Source organism: Cimex lectularius, unplaced genomic scaffold (assembly GCF_000648675.2).
Source record: "Cimex lectularius strain Harlan isolate CLEC.00 unplaced genomic scaffold, Clec_2.1 scaffold128, whole genome shotgun sequence".
Taxonomy (NCBI): domain Eukaryota; kingdom Metazoa; phylum Arthropoda; class Insecta; order Hemiptera; family Cimicidae; genus Cimex; species Cimex lectularius.
In genome coordinates, this window is record NW_019392876.1 from 1,387,246 (window position 1) to 1,401,706 (window position 14,461).

General features: G+C 31.7%; 1 protein-coding gene across 1 annotated transcript; it reads left to right on the forward strand.

Annotated features, from left to right (window-relative positions):
• Nucleotides 1-8,823: 8,823 nt before the first annotated feature.
• LOC106674252 lies at nucleotides 8,824-11,669 on the forward strand. The gene has a single exon (XM_014406870.1). It carries the CDS (start codon nucleotides 9,451-9,453, stop codon nucleotides 10,342-10,344), a length of 894 nt encoding a protein of 297 aa, XP_014262356.1. The 5' UTR covers nucleotides 8,824-9,450; the 3' UTR covers nucleotides 10,345-11,669.
• The last annotated feature ends 2,792 nt before the right edge of the window (nucleotides 11,670-14,461 follow it).

A 14,461-nucleotide genomic window follows, 5' to 3' on the forward strand; every position in this document is an offset into this window, starting at 1 on the left:
TTTTCCATCCACGATTGTCTACAGCGGTTTAGGACAACCGGAATTTTCGTTGGAAGATATCGATCACGATGTACGACAGCTAGAGACGATCATTTTATTGCTTCTACTACGAAAACGTCATTTAACGGCTTTCAATGTTTTAATCTTATAGTTGGTACCAGCGAAACGCCTTTTATTTGGATTGAAAGGGTTCAGTAGATAACTCATTCTTTGGCAAATTTAACGACGATTTCAAAAACTATTTCATGAAATGTGCGTAGGTTACAGAGAAAATTAGTTTTTCCAGTAACAAGTTTGCTTTTTCCCAAAAAACAAATATACAAATAAATAAATTAATACAAATATAAATAATAGTAATTCAAGGGAGTGAGTTAGAAAACCTATTTTTGAAACTTTTTACTCTATAAATTAGAAATAAACGAACGAAGCAAGAATAAATAATTTCATCAGTTTTATCTTTTATATTTTAGCTATTTATCTCTCCAAAAGAGGGAAATAGAGTGGGATTGTGAGGGTGATTTGGGCTTTTTAGAAGTCAGTGTTGATTTTGTTGCCCTACACTGTCCTTTCTCGTATATTTTTTGAAGAAGGGGCGGAATATTGACAAGTCCTGAAAAACAGTCTCACCTCACCGGGAATATTGTCCTTACGACATGTTCACAATATCTGAAAATTTACTCCCTTTTTCCTTCTCTCTAGTGCGATTTTCAGATTCCATTATTTTTATGAGAGAGAGAGAGAGAGAGAGAGAGAGAAAGTGAGAAAGAGAGAGAAAATGAGTGAAAGAGCTAACTGAAATTGTGCGAGGTTTTATTGTAAGCTTTCATCATTATCTTTCTTATAAATTACCTTTATAATTTAATTTTCAATTTATTCTCAAATCAAGAATTTTATTTTAATAATTTTTTCGTTTAATAATAATAAAAAAATATTATGTAATCCATCTTTCAAAACTTTTGTCCACTTTTCTTGCACCTTCAAGCGTAATATACAGATTTTACGCGGCAGTAAAATTCTATGGATTGCTTTATTAAAATATTTACCAACAAGAAGTTTTATGGGCACTTTGACTTTTATTTTTAAATGTTAATGAGATTATTTAGAAAAAGGGGATTTATGAATGGAGATTTAATTAAACTTAGCAATCTTCAAGAATAATTGAAAAAACAAAATCGTAAAGACGGGATTTGGATCTAATTAAATCCACAGTAATGCGATGCTTTTTCACCCAATTTGTTTTTTTAATAATATTTTTTTAGTCAAAGAACTATTATGCTGTTTTAACATCTCAAATCGTCAATGAGAAGAGTAATCTTAACAATTTATTTACTTATAATTTGAAATTTATTAATGTATTACGGAGAGGGTTTTTAAAAATTGAATGCGTTATATTTGAAAATAAACTGGTATTAGGATGTTGAATAAAAATTATAAATTTGTAGCTTTATTTTCGTATATAGTAGCAACAAAATGGGCTTTATCAAACTTACCGCGATTTGGCGTTACGCAAGGGGAAATAATAAAAACCTCAGGACTTTTCAACCGAAAGGAGCAGAAGAAATCTCAGGGTGTTTTCCTGACGTTGAATGCGAGCATAAAACTAGAAACCTACGACAAATGCCAGTTAGGGCAATTCCCGAGGACTATAAGAAAGGTTAATAAAAGGGGGCGCAAGATATTTGTTGGAGGGTGAGACCCCTAGGTAGAAAAGATACGATTTGTGTAAGTGATTCTTTCTTCCCTTTGCCGACTTCGAAAAACTTGCCATACGTTCCAAGCCCGATTTGTAGACAAAGACGCAATATTTCTACGTAGGATACATTTTGAAAAAACCACCCGGTTTTCTTTTAACATATGTCGTTAGGGGTTTCCATTGAAAGTATTTGTTTTATATTGATTACGATGTTTATCTATTTTAAGTTTATTATCGGGATAAATAAAGTTCATAGTCAAAAGACTGGCTTGAACAAAATATAAAATTATACCGAAACTAATGGGGACAAATATGTGCTGGAGTATCTTCAATTAACCAACATTGTCCATGCAATCAAAACGTATATCATATATTTTGATAAATTATATGTATTTATAATAAGATATTAAGTGTTTGATTAGCAGCTGGTAAAAAAGGATATATTTTGTTCGCACTTATGTGTAAACTGTGCGTTCACTGATTCTGCGTTGATCATCAGCTTTCCGTCAAATAAATACAATCGTATAAATGATAATAAAATAATACAACCCTTTTTATTTCCGTTTTATGTTTCCGAGGAAAAAGGAATAGGACGAAATCTTTTTTATGGCCGGATTTGTTGAAAAAAGAAGAGAAACAGGTGTTGAAATAAATTTAAGATTTTCAAGTTTTCGACAATAAAAACCCTGAATAAAGTATAACCTCTTTCCAAAATCATACATAAATATAATGTTGTAATGTTAAATGATTCACAGAAATACTAAATTTTTAAGTATTTTCTATCAGCTTCTACTTAATTATATAAATTATATAAATTTGAAAAAATTGTGTCACAGGCGGGATTTGAACCTACGACTTTCGGCGAAATACGCCGCTGCTCTACCACATGAGCTACCGTGACTTCGATCGCCCATGCCACAAACTTCTCATTTCGACTCCCAGATTTTATTCCAATCGCAGCAGATCGCGGCTTCGTATAGAAACACTTTTTATTAACGAAAGTCGTGAGTTCGAATTTTCATTTCGAAAAAATTGTGTATAATTAATTGAGTATTCACAGAAATGTTTATAGGAATATTTGATGATATTATTTATTGCTATTATTTATTATACAATTATTATCAAATCTTTTATACTGTGCCCGGTAAATTAGTTAGACAACTTTCGAAATATAATTGAAAAATCCAACAATTAACGATGAAGCTTGAAGATTACTAAAATGATCATTTAATTATAATTGAGGGCCAAACATTTCTCTTACATTTTGCACAATTTCTAATCCTCCAATTTTCCATTGTTTTTGTTGGTTTAACTGCGATTTTTTCAGCTGTTCTGAGTGTTAGTTCATTAAAGTTTCCGAACTTTTGCAGGAATCGTGGATTTTAAAAACACAAGATTAATATTTTTAAAATTAATAATCTCCCTCTCTCATTATCATTCTTTATCTCTCTCTCCCTCTATCTCATTCGCCTCCTCTGTGTCTTCCTTTATTTCTTTTATTGAGATTCGCCCATTTTACACAACGCACGCACTCTTAAAATAATAAGCAGTAGACGAGGGCGAGTGCAGGTTATTTTTTAAATTTAAAATTCTTCCTGTCTCTATCTCTATTTCTCTTTCTTTCTCTCTTTAGTTCTCTTTGTTTAATTCTCTCTCTCTCTCTCTTTCTTTCTCTTCTTTCACTCTCTCGATATCGCTTTTTCTTGTCGCGTGACCTCGATCCACTCGGACACCAACTTCCCATCTCAACCGCACCTTTTTGAATTTTCCCTCCTTTTTGCCATTTTTCAAATTTGTATGTGGGTTCGAATCCCGCTTGTGCCATTTACTTTTTATCTCAATTAAAAACCATAATTAACTGTAATATATTAATTGGTCAAGAAATTAGTGAATATATATAAAGTTTCTCTCTCCTAAATCTCTATCTATATAATTTATTTTCTATCTTTGAACCCGTTCTCTATATTTTTACCTCTACTAATTTCCATACAGGCTCACGTCATACGCAATAAAGAGCGAAAGAGAGTGTGTGAGAGAGAGAGAGAGAGAGAGAGAGAGAGAGAGAGAGAGAGAGAGAGAGAGCGAGACTTAAACATAGCAAATAAAACAATTATTAGTCTTTTAAGTTAGAGGATATGAGTGAATGGGGGTGTAGTGAATTTGAGAAAATGTATTTCTGTCGTTCTCTATATATCTCATTTTCTCCCTCTTGTGAAGCCAGATAAATTATTTCATTTTATGCGTACGAATGTTTTCAATTACTCCACTCGGCGTATTTTTGCTGAGAGTTGAAAAAATTACCCCTGCTAGCGGATTGATCTTCGACGAGTATTATTTCGTAATCATTAAAAAAACAATGTATTTGTTTTTCCATTTCATTTGGTTTTTTTTACTGACCTTTTAACTGTTCGTAGGAGGATGGGATTAGAGCAGTTTCATTGGAAAACAAATCTAAATCTGGTTTGATTTAATCCTCGAACACAGGATTTTGTTATGTTGTACTACGTTATTCAGAAGTATTATTTTATGCTATATTTTATTTACAATAGTTGTTAACTAATTTAACGTATTTTATTCATTTTTATGTAATAACGGGAGTGAATTTTAATAAAGTACTTTGTAAGAGTTTTTATACACTATTTGGTTTTTATAAGTTTTCCTTAGTTTCTGTAAGAAAGTACATTTGTCTGCAAAGAACACAGGAAGACTTTCTACGAACACATCTATATTCGCGTATTGATTTTTATGATCAAATAATTTCATTCGATTTAAACAAATTTCGGTAAAAAATATATTAATCAGAAAATCTATTTCTCCATATCCCATTTTATAAAACCGCAAACATTTATTGTATTTTGAAGTTATTTATTGTAATTCAATAATTTATTTCTAATTTACGTTTGTAACAAATTGGTAATACGCGATTCAAACTAATAGTCTCTCCGTTCTCCCAAGGGGACATTCTGACCCTCTTTTTGTTCTATTTTACCGCCTCAGACCTTTCCTACAAGTTATACATTCCGTACAAATTATTCAGCTCGGCAGCTCTCTCCAGAGGCACATGTCAGTCTGTTAAATAATCCTCGGCAATGCCTAGATTAAATTAAAAACAAGTAATTGCTTGGTAGTTAGTGTTTTTTTTAATTTTTGTAAACGTAAAACCAGTTTATGTAATAAGTAAATTTGAATTTTGTAATCTTCATTCGGTCAATTTTGTGTATTTTGTTTTCGAGCATTTTTATATAGAGGTTCGTATGTAATTTGAATGCATACGGATATACCACTGAATTATTAAGTTAGTCTTGTTGGATCCTGTCTTTTCCATGAACAGTACTTTATCAACAAAGCATGAAATGTTATCAAGAAAAAAAAAAGAATGAACAGTATACATGATCAGATTTTTTCTTTGGAAATTTGTTTTGGCTTAACTATACTTATTGATTTTAACTTTGATAGGCATTAGTTTTTCACTACAGTCTTGACGAAGTGACTAACTTTAAAATTATACCGTATTTCCGCAATTTTTTATGGTCTTTAATTTGTTCAAAGAGAGGGAAAAAGTTGCAAATGTAATTTTTCGGTACAATTTTCACAAAATCTATTTAATTTATTTCAATTAAACTATTTTTGTTGTACTTTGCTTAGCATAGTATATATTAGTAGTTCGAGGCTTTTAAAAATAGTGAATCGATAATTTTTAACAACAACATAAAGTTCTTACCAAATTTTTTACACTTTTTTTAAATTCAAAAACAAATATTTCTCCGCGCTTAGGAGTTTTAAAAAGCATTGCTCTCTACGATTGTTCGCCTATTATTTTTCACAGATTGAGACAATTTAAGTTTAATATAAAAAATATTTAAAAGGACGTTTTGGTCTGACAAATGTTCGTTAAAATAAAATTTGAAGGCAAATTTACAACTTAATAATGTAGCTATATAACTCAAATTAGTATTTATTATATATTATATAGGCTTATAAAAATATAGCATTTATTTGGTTTCTTTATCTTTCAAAACAATAAATTAGAATATATAATACTTTTCTACAAATGAATGAAAAAGTACAAGATAAAATTGAGTTCTTACCATGACATTGTGCCCACGATCTTGTGATGAAATGTTTGTTTTATTAATTTTTTGCATTGTCACGAGTCAATATTTTTTAAATTATGTTGGAGTTGCTTAACTGATAATTCTTCTGGTTTCTCTATGAAAAATTTATAGCGGACGATATTATTTACGGTTCTCAATAAGTTGAAGATAATTTATTAGGATATATCAGTTTGATAATTGAAATTCATTAAGTAGTAGTAAAGAAGGTCACCAAAATTTAAAGTTCATTTTGATTTGTTTTAGTAAAATTTTATTTGCTTTAACTAAAGTACCTGAAATCTGTCTGTGTACCTCAAAGATGTTTATAAAACAGTTAACCATAAAACCAGTAAAAAAAAGATAAACAAAACCATTCGATCACACCTCATTTAAATCCTGCGCAAATATTATAGTAATTAGAGGAGTTTATCGAAGCGACGGTGATCTGTAGGTCGAAATGATTAATCAGTTCAGCTTTGATCTGTGCGTTTCTCATTACACTTCATTTGCCTCTAAACTTAGTGTATTTAGAACTGATGTGTTACCCGACCAATGCACGAAACCAATCTGAATACAAAATCCCAGTTTTAATTAGTAAATTTAACTACTGTTTTTTTATTGGTTTCGGTGGAGTTTACAAAGATAGGTGTAACAAACAACTGGGAACCAATAGTATTGATTTGTTAGGTAAGTACGAAGTTTATTGTTATAATATTGATTAAATTTTAAAATTNATAATAATTATCACTAGCTACAATAAGATGCACAAAGTTAAGTACTTTATAAAATATATGTACATTTATAAATTTATTCAAATAAAAAAACCGGACACTTGTATTTTGTTGTTCATTTCAGAGTAAATTTATTTTTATCATTATATTATTTACAACATTTAATAAAAATTTCGTGAGATGCGGTCTGATGTGAGGTAGGTTCAGTAAAACATTTTCTCTATCGTGCCAACGTTTCGATCTTTATTATGTTTGTTTTCTGTGCAGATGTGTCATTATTGTGTGTCGTGTTGAGAGGTAATCTCACTATCTGCAAATAATCATTAATTAACGGTCGCTAAACACCACACAATTAATGTAAAATTAATTTGTTCAGATAAAGATCAGAAATTCCTGACATTCAATAAAAACCTTTAACTATGATCGTTTGAAAGAAAATTCATCAAAAGACGGGAAATTAATAGAATAAATCTGACTAACAATTTAATACCTGGTTTGGTCACAATGTCGCATTAAGAGTAAAACTAGGTAAACAAAGTTAAATTTTAATCTGTCACTAAATAATTTTCAGGAGCTTTGGTGAATTATATTTCAAATCGTCATAATTAAATAATTGTTATTACTTCATGAATTTCGGAAATTCTCTCGTTTAATTTGTTTTACATTAATATTGTGTTACATTAATGTATGTTACAATTAATGTAACGATAAAAATACATATATTTTGAAACAAGCAACAAAATACTTCCAGTGTCCAGTTTTTGTCTTTGAGTTTTTTTATGATAGTGATAAAATAATGCAAATATGTTGTAAATATTCAAACGGAAAATGAATTATGAATATTAATTGAATAATTTATCTTCTATAATATAAATAAATATATTTATATATTTTTATTGTTTAATGTTAATTTCATGTTTCAAAAATAGTCACGACCAGTTTTGTTATTTATTCGGAATTTATTCTTCATTTATGTTTATTATTCATGGTTTTTGTTTATTATATGATAAAATTTCATTGGTTGAAAAAGTTTTTTTCGAAACAAAGTTTAAACAAGCTTTGATTTATTAAACAAATCAATGAAATATATGCGAAAAAATATTCTGGAAATATTCACTAAAAGAATAAAATATAAAAAAGATTGATCAGAATTTATATTATTAATTGTTAATAAATATCAACATTGTTCATGTCAAAATAAGATTTTCAAATGATTTAAATTGATCAAAAATTACGGATAAAAATATTAAATTAATTTTTGCTGTAGTTTTGGATAAACGGGTTTTCTACTTTTTTAAAATAAAACAATTGATATAAATTGAACTTTAATTTTGATGATGAAGAAATTATGGAAATAAATTAACACTGTTCATATCAAAACGTTCCACTCATTGAAATTATTGAGAAATTCAATATATGTCTATGGTTACTACTGTTTGTGAATGAATGTTGAATTAACACATATTGTTTATTATCGGGCCAAATTTATGTACGCCTTGGCCAGTATTTCTTCTTGCGACATTAAACTTTCTCGCTTTTTCCAATATTATTTTAACCCTAGGACTAAACGTGGAACCCAAATCGAATTAGCTCTTTCGTTTCGTAAAATTTTGTGATAAATGTTTATGCAATATTTTTGATAAAATAAATCCGTGCATGCTTTTGTAATGAAACAATTATGTAGAATGTAGGCTGCCATTTTCAGAACTATAATTCTAAACCGTTACAAATATCACTTCAAAATTGATAATATTGTAAATTCAAAAAGTATTTTTATGCTATTTATTTTAATTTTTTTTTACTAAGTATTATCAATTTTCAACAAATTAAAATAATCTAGCATACAATTTTAATTTATTTCTATCAATGGACATTTTACGAGAAAAAGTCTATTTTTGATCACATTTTTTATTATTGGTGTTTATATTTTTATGACATTTTTGCGATTAATGACTCACAGTGAATGAAGGCGACGACGAAGACAATTGTTGCGTACACGGTCATTGTTGCCGAATTTTGTAATTGTTACATGGCGATACGGATGTTGGCTGGACCAAAGCACACCACTCACTGAATCTCCAACCGGCGAAAACATCCCTCCACCCTTCCACACCCCCGGCAAAATACCCCCTCTTGAGACTACCCCATCCTGTACATTTCGGTCCCGATTCCAACTGCATTGTTCAGACAGTACACAGTTTTCCCTGAAGCGTTCAAACGAAACCACATTTTCGTCTCAATGGCGAAGAGAGATTCATATTTCTATATCTGCATTTCATATTCGTATATTCATATTTCATATTCGTTCATTCTATAATCGTATTTAACATTTAGTATTTGCATGGTTCAGTATTTGTATTTAAAAATACACAAAAAAAGGATTTGCTTAGTATTTAAAAAGCTCAGTTCGTTCTTAGTAGTAACCAATAGTTTTCATTATGACCTGCAGTTTAAGAAAAAAAGTTCACCAAATATTTATTCCCAGATCTTCTAGATGCTCAGTATTAGAATACTTCAGATTTAATGCCACTGTTGTAATTAATTTATTTTGCAACATGTGTTTTTCTATTGAACGAAAATTTTACACAGTTAATTTTTAAACTTTACACAGGCTTGTACGTACAGAAAAGTACTTTCTTGTTACATTTGTTGGATATGTTTGTCTTTTATTAGAAAAATATATTTTGAGGGAAATAAAGGATTCGATTTGAGATTAATAACAGGGGCGAGGATGATGCTTTCATATTGCGGTCATTATTCTTTTTTTTTTTTATAAGAAAGATGGTTACTTAGCCAGATGTGGATTTGTCTTTCCCATATTGACTATGACACATGTCTTTATACATGATTAAAATGATATAGGCTTGAATTTTTGTTGACATTTTCAGGTAATTTAAAGAAATATTCTTCAAACCATTTACATATTGAAATTATGTTTCTAGTGACGGTAGTGCTTGGTATAGTAACAACAATTTGTACGCAACCTGTTGAAACCTTCAGGTCGGCTTACAAAGAAGAATTCCCATTCATGGGTTATATGAATCGAAGTAATATACAAACGTGCGCATTGGTGATAATATCGACAAGAAAATTTGTGACGGCAGCTCACTGCTTAATGTCGTGGGATTGGGATAACATACAAGTATTCCTCGATTTGAGCCGTGTGGAGGCGTGTGCCGGATCTCGTAAACTCAGAAGTGGTTACTGTAGAAATATTCTAGAGTACAAGGTTTCAAAAAACTACGCACGTGGATCGCGATCGCATATTTATTTAGCTGACATTGGTGTTGGACATTTAGAAGAACCTTTTGAACTCTCAAAAACTATCATGCCCGTTACTATCGTATCACCTGACCCGGTGGTGTTCAAAAAATCATGGGATGATATAGTAAACACAGGAACAACATGTATCACCATGGGCTGGAGTGTGGTAACGGTGACCTCTGAATATGAACACAGCTTTTATGTGGAGGACTATATTCACTTGAGTAACGTTCAACCGTGGAATGACACCAAATGTAGAGCCGCTGACCGTGACAGAGAAAACATGGTTTCGTTCGGTGGTATTTGTATTTCCTGTGATAGAACTGAGTTGACAAGAGTAAGTGAAGAAGGAAGTGCTCTATATTGCAACGGGAAATGGTACGCCGTCATGTCGGATGTAGGATTAATGAACGAAAGACGTCCAGGGCGTCTTGTTCTTTTGGCGGACTTCATTAAAGAATTAAACATCTCACATGGCACTTCAGTTAAACCCACTAAGGTACTCGTTTTCGTCCCACCGATTCTACTTTATGTATATGTCATTAAATGTATACTTGGTTAACATATAATCCATAAGTAAACTAAATAGTAACAAATTTATAATAAAAATTTGTTCACAAAAATTGGTGTTTGAATCGACATACCTTACTTATGTTTTTGGAACCAAGAATTTATTATTAAATTGATGACGGTTCTCAAGAAGAAGAAAAAACTTGATAGAAAAGGCTTCGTTGGCCATAAACGCTCCAGTAACTTACTGTCGTCGGAAACTAGTTTGCACATCGTCGAAGAATAAGAAAGTCTGCTGCAAGATTTTCAGCCAGTAAAGCTGAGACACTCATGCTAGTAAGACGATTTTCTCTCACAAATTTGTCATATGACTAGAATACAATCATTTGAGCTCCACGATTTACACCGTTTTGACAAATTTCACTCTCTAAATTTAAAATCACTGTAATGTTATGTTTATTTGGGCCGCACTTCTGGGAATCGGTGTCACGCTATGTATGCAACGTGTTGAAACAGCCAGGACCGCTAAAGACGGTGAATTGTCGTTTATGGGTTGGTTTATAAATAACAACGTACATTCGTGCACACTGATGATTATAACAGAAAGTAAATTCGCGACGGCTGCTCACTGCTTGGTGATGTGGAAGAACAATATTAAGATAAGTTACATCGACTTGAACAGGGCGAAGGCGTGTGCCGGGTCTAATAAAAGGAGTTCGGGCCAATGTGAAGTTATAAAAGAGTACAAAATTTCCCCGAAATACGGATACATAAATGGAACAAATATTTTACTCGATGACATTGGTGTAGGCTACTTAGAACAACCGTTTAGACTGTCAAGAAGAATCCAACCAATTCCTGTCATATCGAGAGACCCGCAGGTATTCAGAAAATCGTGGAATGATATAATAAGTAGAAAAAAAGAGTGCATAAGCGCGGGTTGGAATTTGATAGAGCAATCAGCCGATTATTCATTTAAAATATTTCGCTCGAATTCTTTGCAAGTGAGCACAGTTAAACCGTGGAAGGACTGTCAATCAGTTTGGCCGACTCACGCGGATGAGCTTATTCCAAACGGAACTGTGTGTGTCACCAACGCCACTGAAGATTTGTACGTAACGGGAGAAGAAGGTAGTGCTTTGTACTGTCAAGGGTATGTGTACGCAGTGTTATCGAGTGCGCAAATGTTCTCCCAAAAGTCTCCAGCGCATTTCTTCCTGTTTGATGACTATTTTGGCGAATTGATGTCAGCAAGCAGTTCTATTCGGGCCATAAAGACACTCCATCTTATCTCGCCGATAATGGTTTATGTTGCGGCACACATATTTTGGAAATTACTAAATTACAAATAAAATAAATCAGAATTTTAAAAGTTCATTTTCCACACCAGTGTACATTTTCCTCCGCCGTACAGAAAAACCCACGGTGCCTGCGTATATTCTTGGTTGCTTATACGACGCCAACAAGTTTCAGGGCTTATTTCAAAAGTACTCTACATTTCACTTCTTGGCCGTGTAAGACGCGATCAATTCACAATCTTTAAGTCTGAGAAAATATCCATTGTTTCAAAACATTTCAAACAACAAATGAGTCCACAGATTTTTTTGAACAGGAGCATGCGGACAATTGGTTTTCAACAACTAAAATCCTTTAAAAACGTTCACTGTTATATACGACTCATATACCAAAATTGACACGTAATTAATATTCGGATAACCGATATTACCACGTTGTATTAGTTAAAATTAAAATCGTTACCTTCATCACATTATTATGATTGAAATCATTTTTTCTTATAAGTGGTTAATTCCGTGAACTTCTCTTCCACCATTTGGTTCTATCTAAATATCCAATATCTACGAAATTCGTATTTGAGTTTAAATCAATACTGGTTAATTTTGATGACATAATCTTTTAAATTTATATTGTGTGCTGGATTGATTTCTAAAGGCATAGTAAACTTTTTAAAATTTACATATTACTTCAATTTAATAATTGAAACAGATGGTTAAAATTTTGTTTTTTAAGCTGGCTTCTAATTTATAAAAAACAAAGTTTTGATAAAATACAATTTACATAGGAATTATAATAAAAAGATCAAATTTCCACACACATTATATACATGCTCATTTTTCCAAGAGAGCTCTAAGTTTTATTTAGCAGAGTAGCAAAGGAAAACAAATGTGTCATAACTGAACACAAATCTGAACTATTATTTAGTTTATAGACATACATTTTTACTAATGGTAATGTGCTGATTCCACAAAACCTGGGCGTTTCTAAACACTAATAAATTTTTGGGTAGATTTCATCTTTATGTTCTATCTACCAGTGAATAACAAATTATAATTTATTATGATTATTTGAGGATCGTGAGATGCGGTCTGGTGTGACCTACGATTTAGAAAAAAATTTTCTTTATCGTGCCAACGTTTCGATTTTTATTGAGATCATCTGCAGAGCCTGGGATTTATAAACATTGTTCAAATTATACAAATACATGTAAGATGTGAAAAAAAATGAATTTATACAATGCTAGAAAATTTTATATTCAATCAATGTATTTGTGCTCGTAAGTATTTGTATTTGTAAGTGTTCGCGCCAAAAATCGCGAGTTATAATTGTTTATTTGTTTCCGAAATGCCGCTAATCTAGAATTTATCCTAGCTCTGTTCCCTCCCCACAATCCTGTCCTGTTGCTGCCTAGTCCTGTTCTAGTCCAGTTTGCTTCCGTCTCGCTTCCATACAGTCCATTATTAATTAGCCTCCAAGAGTGATTTTCTTTTAGTTTTCTTTCAGTTTTTCTCTTATTTTCAAGAATCTTTTTTTTTCGTTTTGTTAATTATCGCGTTCAAAATAACGTGAGTGTCTCCTCCCGCATCCTTAATGCGACACATCATACAGGGTTCGGACGGAGCCCCGAAGGTAATTAATAGACTAGGATTCTGTTTTACCTTTGGCCAGAGTTATTGCAGGTTCTAGCTATTAAACGGCTCTCCTCCCTGGTTGTCGAGAAAATCAAGCCACAGTTAACAAGTTAGTATTTCATTTTATTTGTATTTTTATTTTATTGCGACCGACCAGCGCGTCCACATAAAATTTGGTCCTCCGGGCCGGAATTTGGCTTCATCGCTTCTGGAGTACTTAGTTAGAGGTAGCATTTACCTCACGATCTCCAAATAATTATGTCTTTTTTTGATGTACATAGCGCGATTCAATGCATAGTTGCTGGTTTTATCTGTTACTTTTTAATGTTTAGTTTTTAAGTCTTAACTATTAAACAAAAATCAACTATTCCTTTATTTGGAGGAATAGTAGATGAATAGTAGAGGAAGTTGGTAATGATCGATTGTGATTTCAGATATTTTGTTGTGATGACCATGGCTCCATCAGACGTTACCACAACTTCCACATTGCCGACTAAGCAACAGCCAATGAGCATGAAGCACTTATTGTGCAGTTGGGAGAATGGAACAACCAGCTTCAGCTAGTCCCGTCAACGAGTTCTTTTTGATGTTTAAATAAAATGCAAAGAAATTGATCTTGTCAACTCCAGCCATTAGTATGGTTATTTTCAAGTTTTAATCTCTTACGATTTATTTGCTTATGTTGAGCATGGTTTCCTNGTAGTCTAAAAATATTGAGGTAGATCGCCAGCAGTTCAAGTTTGAGCACCCCTGTTCTAGCTATTAAACGGCTCTCCTCCCTGGTTGTCGAGAAAATCAAGCCACAGTTACCAAGTTAGTATTTTATTTTGTATTTTATTTTATTTTGTATTTTTATTTAATTTAATTTTATTTTTATTGCGACCGACCAGCGCGTGCACAGTAAGTATTTGTTTTCTGAGTTCTGACACAAACACTTTGATTGAGTTTAAAATTTCTATCATTGTATAATTTCATTTTTTCACATCCTACATGTATTTGTATAATTTAAACAATGTTTATAAATCCCGGGCCCTGAAAATGATCTCAATAAAGATCGAAACGTTGGCACGATAAAGAAAATGTTTTTCTAAACCTACGTCACACCACACCTCATCTCACGATCTCCAAATAATCGTTAACTATCGGTCACTAAACACCACACATATTTTATAATTTTGACATTTTATGTAAATATATTGCAAAATAATACTTTTACTTTATTTCACTGTTTTTTAAATTTTC

Excerpts from the sequence above, each read along its gene's own strand:
- LOC106674252 (XM_014406870.1), top strand. The coding sequence starts at position 9,451 with ATGTTTCTAGTGACGGTAGTGCTTGGTATAGTAACAACAATTTGTACG.